This window comes from Nuphar pumila, chromosome 7, assembly GCF_984573655.1.
Source record: "Nuphar pumila chromosome 7, dmNupPumi1.hap1.1, whole genome shotgun sequence".
Lineage (NCBI taxonomy): Eukaryota > Viridiplantae > Streptophyta > Magnoliopsida > Nymphaeales > Nymphaeaceae > Nuphar > Nuphar pumila.
This window is the reverse complement of record NC_143255.1, coordinates 57,809,020-57,821,880: the sequence shown is the minus strand read 5'-3', so window position 1 is coordinate 57,821,880 and position 12,861 is coordinate 57,809,020. Positions and strand designations below refer to the sequence as shown.

General features: G+C 40.1%; 1 protein-coding gene across 1 annotated transcript; it reads right to left on the bottom strand.

Annotated features, from left to right (window-relative positions):
* Positions 1 to 4,870: 4,870 nt before the first annotated feature.
* Positions 4,871 to 8,917, bottom strand: LOC149832324 (dihydroflavonol 4-reductase-like). The gene is made up of 6 exons (XM_090013222.1): positions 8,791 to 8,917; positions 8,300 to 8,469; positions 7,991 to 8,185; positions 5,944 to 6,103; positions 5,519 to 5,711; positions 4,871 to 5,141 (listed from the first exon to the last, which is right to left on the bottom strand). Exons 1-6 carry the CDS (start codon positions 8,915 to 8,917, stop codon positions 4,871 to 4,873), a joined length of 1,116 nt encoding a protein of 371 aa, XP_089869348.1.
* Positions 8,918 to 12,861: the final 3,944 nt, after the last annotated feature.

Genomic DNA, 12,861 nt, shown 5'->3' with positions numbered 1-12,861 from the left:
CTTGCAAGGCCGAATTTGATATATCTGTCCATAGAGATTACAAGGTACGCTTATGGATTATTCAGTGTTTTTGAGGAAAAAATGGTTGCCTGACTCCAAAGTTAGGTTGAAAATAAGTTGTCAAATACTTCGCTGTTGACTATAAAGGCCCCGTTTGGATGACAAAGGGAGGATAAAACCTGGTTGGACTATAAAAGCCATGTTTTGCATAAAAATCAGGTTTTATATAGTTTTTGCCAAAAAAAGAGGCCGCAAGACCTGTTTAGATGACAGAAAAACACAAAAAGGTCTTTACCACTAAAAAAAATCCCTCCCAAAAAAGAGGGCCGACCATTTTTCGGTCAGCCACCAGCCGGTTAATGGCCAACCATTTGCAAACTGGGTTGAAAGCCCAGCCTTGTACCAAACAAAAACCTGGTTTGGCACCCAATATGGTTTTGGTTTTGGGTGTCACCCAAACAGTACCAAAGATGTACTCTACTTTTTAGAAGCTGCTTAAATCTTTCATGCTAACACTGTGATCCAAGAGGATCCAAGGTTAACATGAACCAATCAGATAAACATGAGGGTCTTTGAAAAGCAAATGTGCAAATCTAACATCAGTAGGCCATAAATTTGGCCATTGATATCAGGGTTGGATGATTTTTATGCCTTTGGAAGCTTATTTTGAGTCTAGACATGGTCGATTGGAGGAAGGGTCAGCTTTCCTCGCTTTTGCAGATCATTTGAGCTCATATCTGTGTCACTTTGGTTAAAGCTTGGCTTTTTTTGTTTTGTTTTTGTTTGGGGCTAGACCAAAGGAAATAAACCACGCCCGCCAACTCAAATCAACGACCACACATCACATTGGCAAGCCTGCGGTTTGTAAGTTTCTGTTGCTCATCCAGGTATGGGACATGGGACGCCCCCGTTACATCTCGTCAAAACTCAAATCTGATGTACTTGAGATTTACTGAAATATGGAATTCTGTGATTTGCATTCAAGCCTATCTTGTTAGGAAATTATTCTCCTATTAAGCTAGTAGTTAGAACCTATTATATTTGAGAAATGCATATCCTAATTAAAATTAAAAAGGGGTATCCACTAAATTAGGGATGACAGTGGACAGGGGTGGGGGACAAGGTTTGCACCCCCACCCCGTTTCAAAATCTGAACCTTCATCCTTGCCTCCATCCCCGCATGAGGATGAATTTCAACCTCCACCCCTGCCTCCATCCCCGTTTCATGTCCTCCATCCCCAGTCCAAATAGGGCTGAGGCAGGGTGGGGCCCCGTTTCCCCTTAGTCTATAGTCATCCCTTAAAGGATTGGGGATGGGATGGGGCAGGGAGGGGAAAAACTTAAGTCCATCCCCGCCTCCATCCCTGCACGAGGATAGATTGTAACCTTCATCCCCACCTCCATCCATGTTTCATGCCCTTCATCCTCGGTCCAAACGGGGCAAGGCGGGGTGGAGCCCCATTGTCCCCTGGTCCACTGCCATCCCTACACTAAATAAATAGTGGTTCTTTGTAAGAGAGAGAGAGAGAGAGAGAGAGCCGAACTATAACCATCAACATTACGAAAAAAGTTCAACCAACATTGAACCCGCCGGAAACACAAAAAAAGGTCCCAGACATGCCTAAAAGCCCAGAAAACAAAAATTAAAAACAAAAGACACAGTAAACCGATGAGATTCAACTTGGATCAGGTGGGGCCTAGGGTGACAGATTGCGCTGAAGATCTGAGAGGCTAATGCGCAGAATGGCGTACACGTCTGCCAAAATACAGTTCACTAATTTATTGAAAACTGCCAGAACTTGCCGAAAAATGGCATTATTGTGTGTCATTCAAATGACCCACCAGGACAAGAGTAGCCACATTTGCCAAATAATCTGCCATTTATTGCAACTGCGAATTGGCTGAGGGCCCCACAATAGGTCGATAGCGAACGACTCATGTCGCACACTGACAACCGGCTTATTTTAGGTAACCTTAAAGATGTTTTGAAAAAGAGGGCACTCCCAAAAAAGGTAAAACACATATTCTTCGGCCGCCTCGCACAACACACATTTACTTGGAAGATGGAAGCCGATGGATTTGAGGAAGTTGTCCGTCTGCACCCGTTCGTGTAAGATAAGCCATGCCAAGAAGCGCGAGCGATGAGTCGGTCCCTTGCCCTAGATAAGGCACACAGGGAACTGGTCCACCCCCAAAGGAAGGAGAGAGAGGTAGCAGGCTTTTATGCAGAAAGAACCGTTAGGTGCAAAGGCGCAGCCAAAGAACTGGGATTGTGGGCTGTCATTGCCATTATTTGAAAGAACAACAAACCAAGCTTTGATCCACGAACGACGCAACTGCGACATAGTTTATCGAATCACGCAGTGTCCACCAAACAACGATTCAACATCCCCGTATTTAGCGAGAAGAACGCTTGCACACGGGGACCATGGTTGGTGTGCAAGCCAACTTTGCTTCACGACGAACATCATACTCCTCAACCTGGGATCCTGAACCCCCAAACCCGCCCTATACAGAGAAAACCTTAGGGTTTCCTACCCCATCAGGTGGCGCTTGGTGTTGGTAGCTCGCCCAGACTACAAGAAGTTTGCCAACACTCGAGAGAACTTCTTACTGACCCCCATAGGCATCAGAAACATAGACATAAAGAATTTTGGCATAACATTTAAAACGTACTTGATGAGAGTAAGTCTACCAGCGATGAAAAGTTAAGAAGCTTGTGAGGCTGATATTTTGTTTTGAACCATTTGAAGAGTTGCATTTCAGGTTGTTGTTGGGATACGCGTGATCTGGAGAGACAGACCCAGGTAAGAAAAGAAGTTTTCCGAGACAGCGCATCCGAAGATCCGATCATACCACTACTAAAAAAAGAAAAAGAAAAAACATACCAATATATATATATATAAAGGCTTGAGAGAGCTGCCATACCCAACGGCTATTTTCTCCTCTATCTTCTTATTTTATTACAAAAAGAGCACGATTAGGGAGGCAAAACAGTTTTCACGAGTAATCTTAAAACGATTACACAAAACATGAATGTAGCTGGACTGGCACGACAGATTTTTCTTGATCTGCTCTCGAGCATATCATAATTTTTTTATGATATATTCTAGTAGTTTTTGGTCTTGTTACCTTGATTTTCCAAAAAACCAAGCCAACGCAAAGGACTGGACATTGATAAGGTGTGTTTGTTGGGTTAGGTAGGACTACCACTTGCCCAAATCGCCATCAACATGAATGAAGTTTGTATAGTCAGGATTGATGATGCATTAATTGCACACATGGGTGTTGTTAACAAGTTCCCCTAATTATTCAGGCATATGATAGATTCTTTGTTATTGTCAGCATTAAAGGTGATTAACTACAGAAGATACAAGACAAATTTGTTCCTTTTTTTTTATATTAGGATTCAGTCTTGGTGCCGTGGTGGGTTTATCGTCATAAAAAAACAAGAGAGTTTTTTTTTCCTTTTTTTTCAATAGTCCAAAATTTATTTAGGGGTTAAAAAAAGTGGAGCTTGTTAATGAAAGTCAATGCCTGATCTACCACATCGATGCTCTCCCGGAACAGTTACTATTCCATAGATCAGTCAAATTCCTTTTTTCTGTTTGTAGTCCGTGTTGGAGAGGGGTGATGGGAGTGGAGAAGAAATTGGAAGATGAAACTGTATTTGTGTGGTTACATTCTTGTGAGGTTGTAATTGAAAATGACCCAACTCCACTCTCAACACTAGAGGTGGGCAACCGGATGGATCAAGCCGACCCGGCCCATCATGGAGAGGGTTTGGTCCAAGGTTTTAGGCCTGGGCCTGTTAGGTACCGGACCGAAACTCAACCCGTTATGTATGTGGGTAGGCCTGCATGTTACCCAGGATGGTTCGATGGGCTTGAGTTATTTATTAAATTTTATTAATAAGAAAATTAAAAATTTTAACTATTACATAGTAACTTGATAACTATTATTATCTACCTAATTAGTTACATTAATTTTATAAAAATTAAAAACATTATTAATTAGGTGCATGAAAAGTTGGGAACTTATTAATTATTATTACTATTTAGAAATGAATTTGGGCCGGGCTGTCCTGGACCCAGCCCGCTTCACATTGACCCGTTGGGCCAATGGGCCAGGCTGCTCTTTAAACCTGAGCCAGTTAAGAACCGAGGCTAGGCCGCACTTAAAGCCTGGCAGGCTGGGCCGGACCTATACCCACCCCTACTCAACACCATTCTGATCTCCCAAAGCAGTGTTTCCAAATACATGTGGAGGTAAGTGATAATAATTAATTAAACCCTTACCAATAACCATCTTCCCTGTCATTTCGGGCTCCCAAACAGAGCCTCAGAGTATCAGACATTCACCTGGAATCCATTCAAGATCATATCACTCTCTCTCTCTGATGTAACAAAGACATCGGTATGACCGAAACGTGACATGAGTTTGATTTTTTTTTTTTTGAAAAAACATAATAGAACGCCATTTTTTTATTTTTAAATCAATAAAACACTACTTTTTGATAGTTTAATATACAAAATTGTGTTTTATTGAATTATTATGAAATTTTATTTTACAATATTAAAGTAATATCCATACATGTCCATGTGTTTTGATAGCATAGCATGCCCGGTTGTCACCAGGAGCATGTGGCTAAAACGGCGTGTATTGCTCTGATCCACACACACACACACACACACACAGAGTCACATGATCATAGGAATAGGCGGATGCCTGCGTTCTTGCAACTGGTAATGCATTTTCCACTCTTGTTTTTTCCAATAAGCAAAAGACTTACAACCATGATTAAGAAAAAGCATTAATTCCCACTCCCTACCATTCCTGGCTAGTGGACATTTATAGCATGTATTGCCACCTAAACTGCAGCCACACTGACCTGATCGTCTTTGTCTTTCATTAATCCCTCTCTCTTGACATTTGCATTAACCAATTGGCCCTCTATTAGGCTTCCACTTAGTGGCTTGTCTTCCGGAGCATCTGGTATGGGTATCAAATGCTTCTCACGGCATGATTGGATGGCACCATCATACATCTCCTCCATTGTGTATTGGTACTTGAACCCCAAGTCCAACAGCTTCTTGGATGAAAAATGAATGGGCTTCACTGTTTCATCAATTCCCTTGAACCTACTCATGTCACCAAAAAAGGATTGTATATTCAGAGTAATGAATTCGTCATCTTGATCATTACACCAAGGTTAGTCTGGTGTCATTATGAAATTTGAACCAGTTTGCTAAGAAATGTGAGTTCATGAACTCATGTTACCAACCATGATACTCCACAAACTTCACATAGACACACTCAATGTGAATGTTAGAAACCATAGCCAACTAGTCGTATAGATCCCAGTAGCTTATTGAATTGGGTCTTGTTTCACACTATATAGATGGAACACATTGTTGATTTGCAACGAGATTGGTGTGTAACAACTGCAGAGCCAAGTTGGGGCTAACCAGTAGTGCTCAACAACAGAAGAGGAAGAACTGGTATTGGCGCAACTTACTTTGTTGGGACATTAAACTCTGGGTACTTTCTCTGCAGCAGTTTAGCTAGATCATAAATTGTGGTATCATCAGAGGAGCAAATGTATCTCCCCCTGGCCTCAGGATGGTCAAATAAAAAGATGTGAGCGTTGCACAAGTCATCCAGGTGCACCAGCTGTACTTGCTTCAGAATTGAGTAGTGAGCTTCATTGCCTGCACACAATTATAGCCATCATTGTAAGATTGGATCCTACAAGCACACATATTTGATTCATATCAGATATGAAAAAGTTCATGAAGTCCAACGAACTGGGCTAATGAAATTCTTGCCTAGAGTTTCGGTTCATGAACTGGGCCGGGCCCCTTTGGCCTTTTTTCTTCTGATGCCCAATTCATAAGCCAAGTTTGAGATTAGTATTAACATTCTAGTTGAGAAAGAGTGTACCTGTAATCAATGCGAGAGCTGTGATCATGCTAGGAGGCATTGAAGCCATTAAGAAGGGACCAACCACCAGCGTTGGTACGATGGTAATAAAATCCAAGTTATTTTCTTTAGCAAATTCCCATGCAGCTCTCTCCGCCAAGGTTTTGGAAACAAAGTACATCTTAACGCCCCCAGAAAAAAATAAAAAATGAAAACGAATTAGAGTCATGCCAAAGAGAATTGAACAATTTACAAAAAAGCGCCTAACTTTTGCCATATTTACAGAAAGTACCTGATATTTCAAATATTACAGCATACTGCCTAGGTTAAGAAATATGATTTTAAATCACCGCCTGGGTTGGAGTTGGAGTATAAATTTACGGTTTTGCACTTGACAGCAACTCTTACCCTGGATCCATTAATCTAGCCTGTGAATGCGACCAACCACCACATTATCAAGGGCAGACATGCATCTGACCAATGACGATCATCATAATGATGATAATCACGCTCTGTTGGTGACTCACGGCCATTTTGGCAATCAAAAAACACACACCATCAAAGATGATGTGGCCACAAGTCTCAAGTCTGGTGGTTTGGCATGTTTGGAGACTTGAAGGAACGCCATTGCGTTTGGGGGAACGTAAGACTATAACCTGAAGGGTAATTCTGTCATTTAACAACACTAAACTCACCTTAAACCAGGGTCAAACCAACGGTGGTTGCCTCAAGCGTCTGTTTGAGCACTACTTTCAAATTTCAGGCGATTAGTTGTAATATTCTGAATGTTAGGTGTCTTGTGGTAAATAGCTCTATGGTTAAGCCCCTTTTTGTAAATTGTTAAAATTCTAAAGACCAGGCTATTGATATTGGGAGACTTGGACGCGTGACTGGCTTTTGCTCCAAGGCTCAGTACTCGGGCTAAATCACTAGAGCAGATCAAGTGATTTGGCATCCTCACCGGCCACAATGTACACACAAGGACCATGTGGTTCTTGTGGGATGAAGCAATGGACAGTGAAGATGTGAAATCACCTGATCTGCTCTCCTAAATCACAGTTTTGAAGGTTTAGTACGTACTCGTCTGTAAGCTGGACAGACCAAGAAAAAGGCCAATACATCTGGCCAAGTATGAGTTGCCCTAGTAACGCACATTTTGGTTAAATATGTAATTCATAAAAATAATGTTATTTTACCAACGGCGGGTTCTGCTTGTCTGGTAGGAGCAGCTAGTGCACGTCACCTTCTGTTCAAAACCCAATGGTATAGTTGTATAACTGGCAGGAGTTTAATGCTACTTAATTTTTCCTATACAAAAATACATAGATAAGGAATATTCCTTCAATATAAGAACACTTTTAAAACACATACTAAAGAATAAAGATTGTTAAAATACATAAAAAAAGATGATAAAAAGTTAAAAAACATGTCGGATGGATACGGGTCACATTTTGTGAGATGTGTCATGCCTTGTTACATAGACGCAGAACTCGAAGACACTAAGACCAAAACCAGAAGAGATCATACGCATCGCTACAGTTGAATTGAACCAGAGGTGCTCACATGATGTCCAAATTCTTTCCTTTTTTTTTTGTTTGTTTGTATTTTTTTTCCTGTTTGGCTAGGCCAAGTAAAAACTCCCCATTGCTAAACTGCACATGGGCAGGCCTCCGGTTGGTGAAACCCTTGAGGTCCCTTCTGCCCATTGAGGAGGAGCCTACACCCCACTTCGGCCTTGTGGCAAGAGTTGCCTCGTATAGGTTTTGAATTATAATTGTCCCATGTCAAGTGAGAAACCACAATCTTCCCTAACCAGACATGGGCTCTATTGTTCACACTTGGTGTCATGTTTCCAGCCTTGTTACATAGACACGTAAAACCAGTGTGACCCAAAACTAGACGTGCTCACATTCATCTCTGTGGTTGAATTGAACCTTGCAACAGATCACTTGCATTTTTGTCAGAGACTGTAGTAGAAAGTTACAGAAGGCCTATATTTAATAATCGAGGCAAGCCCACTCGGTCATTGCTGCACAAGCAAGTAATGAGGCAGGGTGGAGGCACTTACCCAGCCTGTCATCTTTATTTTCCTGCAAAATTCAACGTCACTCCAGCAATCCTCATCATACACTGGTTTTCGTTGTTCCTGGATGTTAACAGTGCCAGCTGATGAGGTAAAAACTATGCGCCTCACAGTTTTAGCCTTGAGGCATGACCTCATGATGTTCAACATCCCGTTCACTGCTGGCTTAATCACTTCATTCTGCAAGAAAACACAAATATTAATACACTGTCAGTGTCATATATAAAACACACAAAAGAATATATTTGCCAAGTTGGTGGGTGCCACCAATGACCAAACTGCAGAAACCCTCACATCGGGTTCTTGGGATAGGAAGTCCATAGGAGTGGCGACGTGGAACACCCCCATGCATCCACTGATGGCTTCATCAAAGCTTCCTTCATCATTAAGGTCAGCCTTCCAAAGGGTCAGTCTCTCTTTGGCATGGGGCAGATCGATAAGATGTTTAATCTTCTTCGTATTGCCTGTCATTAATTACATATCCCAAGGATCTCTGTCAAAACAAAAACCAATTTCTCTCCCATAATAAAAAAAACCAAAGTAATTAATCTATATCACTAATCATAACGGAATGGCAAGCCTCATTGGCCCGTCTGTTTCATGGGAAAACCAGCGTTTCCCACGGTGGCTGCAACAAAAAGCAGCCGGTGGGAAGGAAGTGAGCTCCAACCTAATAGACCAACAACTACCATGCATGCAGCAGATCTCTTGGAACCACTTTGACCTTATTTACTGAGAGAATAGATTGAATTGGTAAAAAGAACAAAAGCGCAAAAGAACCCCACCTGGATCGCGAACCGTGGCCTTGACCGTGAACCCGTGTTCAAGTAATCTCATTATGAGCCATGAGCCGACGTACCCGGCCGCACCCGTGACACAAACCACATCCTTCCTCTCTCCTTGAGCCGCCATTGTTATTGATTTGTTTAGGTTCCACCACCACATGAAGTTTGCGGACCTCGGATGTCCCTTTGTGTGTGTGGTAGTATTTATAACTGGGTTCTACTTAGACCGGCCGGTGAGTACCTTTCTCTACTTCCCCTGCCTCGTGACCCCACCTGCTTACCTAATTCCAAGAAAGAAAACCATACCAACAAGATAAGGAATTATTAGTTCAACCATACCTCAACCAGCTGCTTCTCGCTTTATCGATCATCTGCTTGGCAATCTGTTATATTACGTACAAGCATAGTGAGAAATATCGGATATTATAAAAAATATTGCAAAAAAGAAAAATGACATCTTGCTAGTTGTTCTAAACATGCAGCCAAAATATCATGATTATATCGTTGTAATGAAAACATCACAATGTTACCCTGATGTTCATGTTTTCTTAATTACGGCTATCTCATAGGGTTAAAACGGGTTGTTTTATTTTATTTTTTATGTATTTATTTTTTTTTGTTATTTTTAAATTTATTAAATTACTTACTTTTTATATTTTATCAATAAAACCATGGGAAAATTTAACAAAAAAAAAATCTAATTTCTGACAAGATTTTTGCTGCGCCCATTATTTTTCCATTTTAAACCTTAGCCATTGTGATTATTTTACAAGGAAAATGCTGGTTGGCCTACCGAGGATCACCAACATTACGTGGGCTAAAACTAAACCACTTTGAATAAGGTTTTAATTGGGGGCAATCCCCAATCTCAAGTCCCCAGCCGAGCAAACTGAATATGGCCTTGTTCTCACTTGGATTGTTCACCATTAAACCCAGCTTGACCTCAAACTCGTGTCTATATGAGTTGAGCCTGAGTCAGACGAGCCAGAAGATGAACATGGATTATAAAACTGTGAAGAATCAAATTTGAGCCTTAGACCTCTTTCTCTCTTACATGCCATGTAATTTATGTTGGATTTTAAATCCACCGAATACTAAAATAGGACCGCTAACATGCCCTCGCTAAACCGTTGAAATTATAAACAGAATAAAACCAAAAGCGAAAGCTATACCTGAATCCATAGTGCTCTAATTAATCGTTGACGGGTATGATATTCTAGAACCTATATATTTGGTCATTTTTCTTTCTCTAAACCTGATGAGAGGGATTCAATCTCTTTCTAACTTATGGAGAATATGAAGAGGGAAGGCCTTTATATAAGGTTTGGGGACCATAACCTAATGCATTTAGGAATCTGTCTCAACTCAACCTATTATAGAGTTGTAGACAAGGCAAGTCTCTCCACGTAGTGTTTCATACCATTTGAGATACCACTGAGCCCATTCGGATTAGACCACATGAACCGGGCCTGAAACTAAGACAAACTTACGATGTGTGGTTCACTGTATGTAGGCCCTCACGATTTTATAACAATCTCTCACTTGGGTCACATACGTAACCTTATGATCACACATTGTAACCTCATGAACTCAAAAATATTGTCTTATCAATTGATATCTCTACCAATCCGGTCTATTGATCATGTCAACATAGAACCAAAGCGTATTCATTACAAATAACGTAATTGGACCCCTCAATGATCACATATATTGACACACAACCAAATGACAAGAATCAAGTATGGATGTGAAGCATGAAAATTACATACAATGTGATCAAACATGCCTATTTTCAAGTGGTCCTACTAAAAACTTTAGTGAGATCGCAACATAATGAGTACAAATGCAACTTAAACTTTAACTTTATACCAAAGTGATAAAATCAACTTTATTATATCATAGAACGACTAAATATAAACTTCCACTAAACCAAGATATCATAAAATGATAAAACACCCATGCGAGCAATATGCTCGTGAAAGACCTTGGGTGGCAAACCTTTAGTAAGTTGATTCACAATCATGGATTTTGTGCCAATATGTTCTATCGATATCTAACAATTCTGTACTTTTTCTTTAACAACAAGAAACTTAATGTCAATATGCTTTAACTTCAATGAGCTCCTGTTATTATTGGAATATAGCACTGCTGAATTATTGTTACAAAATAACTTAAGCGATCTATCAACATTATCCAAAATCTGTAGCCCAGTGACAAACAAAATTACGTAGTCATATCCCATGATTGAATGCCTCATAACAAGCCATGAATTTTGTTGTCATAATGAAAGAAGCAATGAGTGACTGCTTGGCACTCCTTCAGGAAATAGCTTCTCTAGCCAACAGAAAAACATAGTCTGACATGGATCTGCGACTGTCTTGGCATTCTGTAAAGTCAAAATTAGAATACCCAATAATTTATAACTGATCTGACTTCCTGTATGTGAGCATGCAACCTTTTGTTCTTTGCAAATACCGTATAACCCATTTGACTGCTTTCTAATGATCCATACCTGAGTTACTAAGATATCTGCCTAACATCCCAACGATGTACGCTAAGTCCAAATGCGTACATACTTGAGCATACATGAGACTCCCCACAACAGATGCATAGAAAATTTGTCCCATAGCATTAATCTCAGACTGGTGTTTGGGGGCACTGAGCGAGACTAAACTTGTCTCCTTTAGCAACAGGAGTATCCCTGGTTTGCAATCCTTCATGCCATACCTTTCCAGAATTCTTTCAATATAGCTCTTTTGTGATAATCCAATAATACCCCGAGAATGGTCTCGATGTATCTAGATCTCTAATATAAAAAGACGTCTCCAAGATCTTTCATTTCAAATTTCTTTGTCATAAATCTCTTAGTTTCGTGCAGTATGCCCATAGCATTACTGAAAAGCAATATGTCATCCACATACAATACCAGAGAAATAAATTTACTTCCACTGAACTTATGGTATATGCTTTCATCAATCACATTCATCTCAAAACCAAACGAGAGGACAACTTGATGAAATTTATGATACTACTGACGGGAATCTTGCTTAAGTCCATAGATGGATTTATTTAGTTTGCAAACCATTTTCTTGGCATCGCCTGAGACAAAATATTCTGGTTGGACCATGTATACTGTTTCATTGATGTCCCTATTAAGAAATGCAGTTTTAACATCCATATAATGTAGCTCTAAGTCATAATGAACCACAAGTACTATCATAATCCTAAAAGAGTCTTTCATAGAAACCAGAGAGAAAGTCTCTATGTAGTCAATTTCTTTTGAGTAAACCCTTTTGCAACAAGATGAGCCTTATATCTTTCTACATTACCCTTTGAGTTCCTTTTGGTTTTAAATATCCATTTGCAACCAATGGGTTTCACACCTTCAGGTAATGAGACAAGATCTCATACATCATTGTCACTCATGGATTTAATCTCCTCATGCATTACTTCAATCTATTTTTGAGAGTTAAAACTTTGTGTGGCTTGATGGAGGTTGATAGGATCATCTTCCATTAGACCAATATCACCCTCATGTTCTTATAGATAGACAATATAATCATCTGAAATTGCCTTTCTTCTCTCTCTAATGGAGTTCATTAATGACACTAGTTCTTGAGGTTGTTCAGTTTGAACTCTAGGAGTAGATGCTTGATTTTGGATAGGGAGATCTAAGGCATTACTTTGATCCGAATTTGTGAGAATAATGTCAGGAATGAGAATCTGATCATTGTCATCCACAACTATAGGAAGCGAAAGCGACTCTTCTTGAAAAATAATGTCTTTTACTTTTATCACTCCCCCCAAACTCAGCACCCTCAAAGAAACAAGTGTTTTTCGTTTTGAAAAAAGACTTATTCGCAGGGTCATAACACTTATAGCCCTAGACCTTTCAGAATACCCAACAAAATAGCAGCTAACCGTTCTTAAATTCAGTTTCTTTTTATATGGCCTGTAAGACCAAATATGAAAATATTTTAAACTAGGCTTTCAGCTAGTCCATAATTCATATGGGGTCTTGGTTACTGCTTTAGAGGGTACCCTGTTCAAAACATAGGTTGCAGTCTTTAA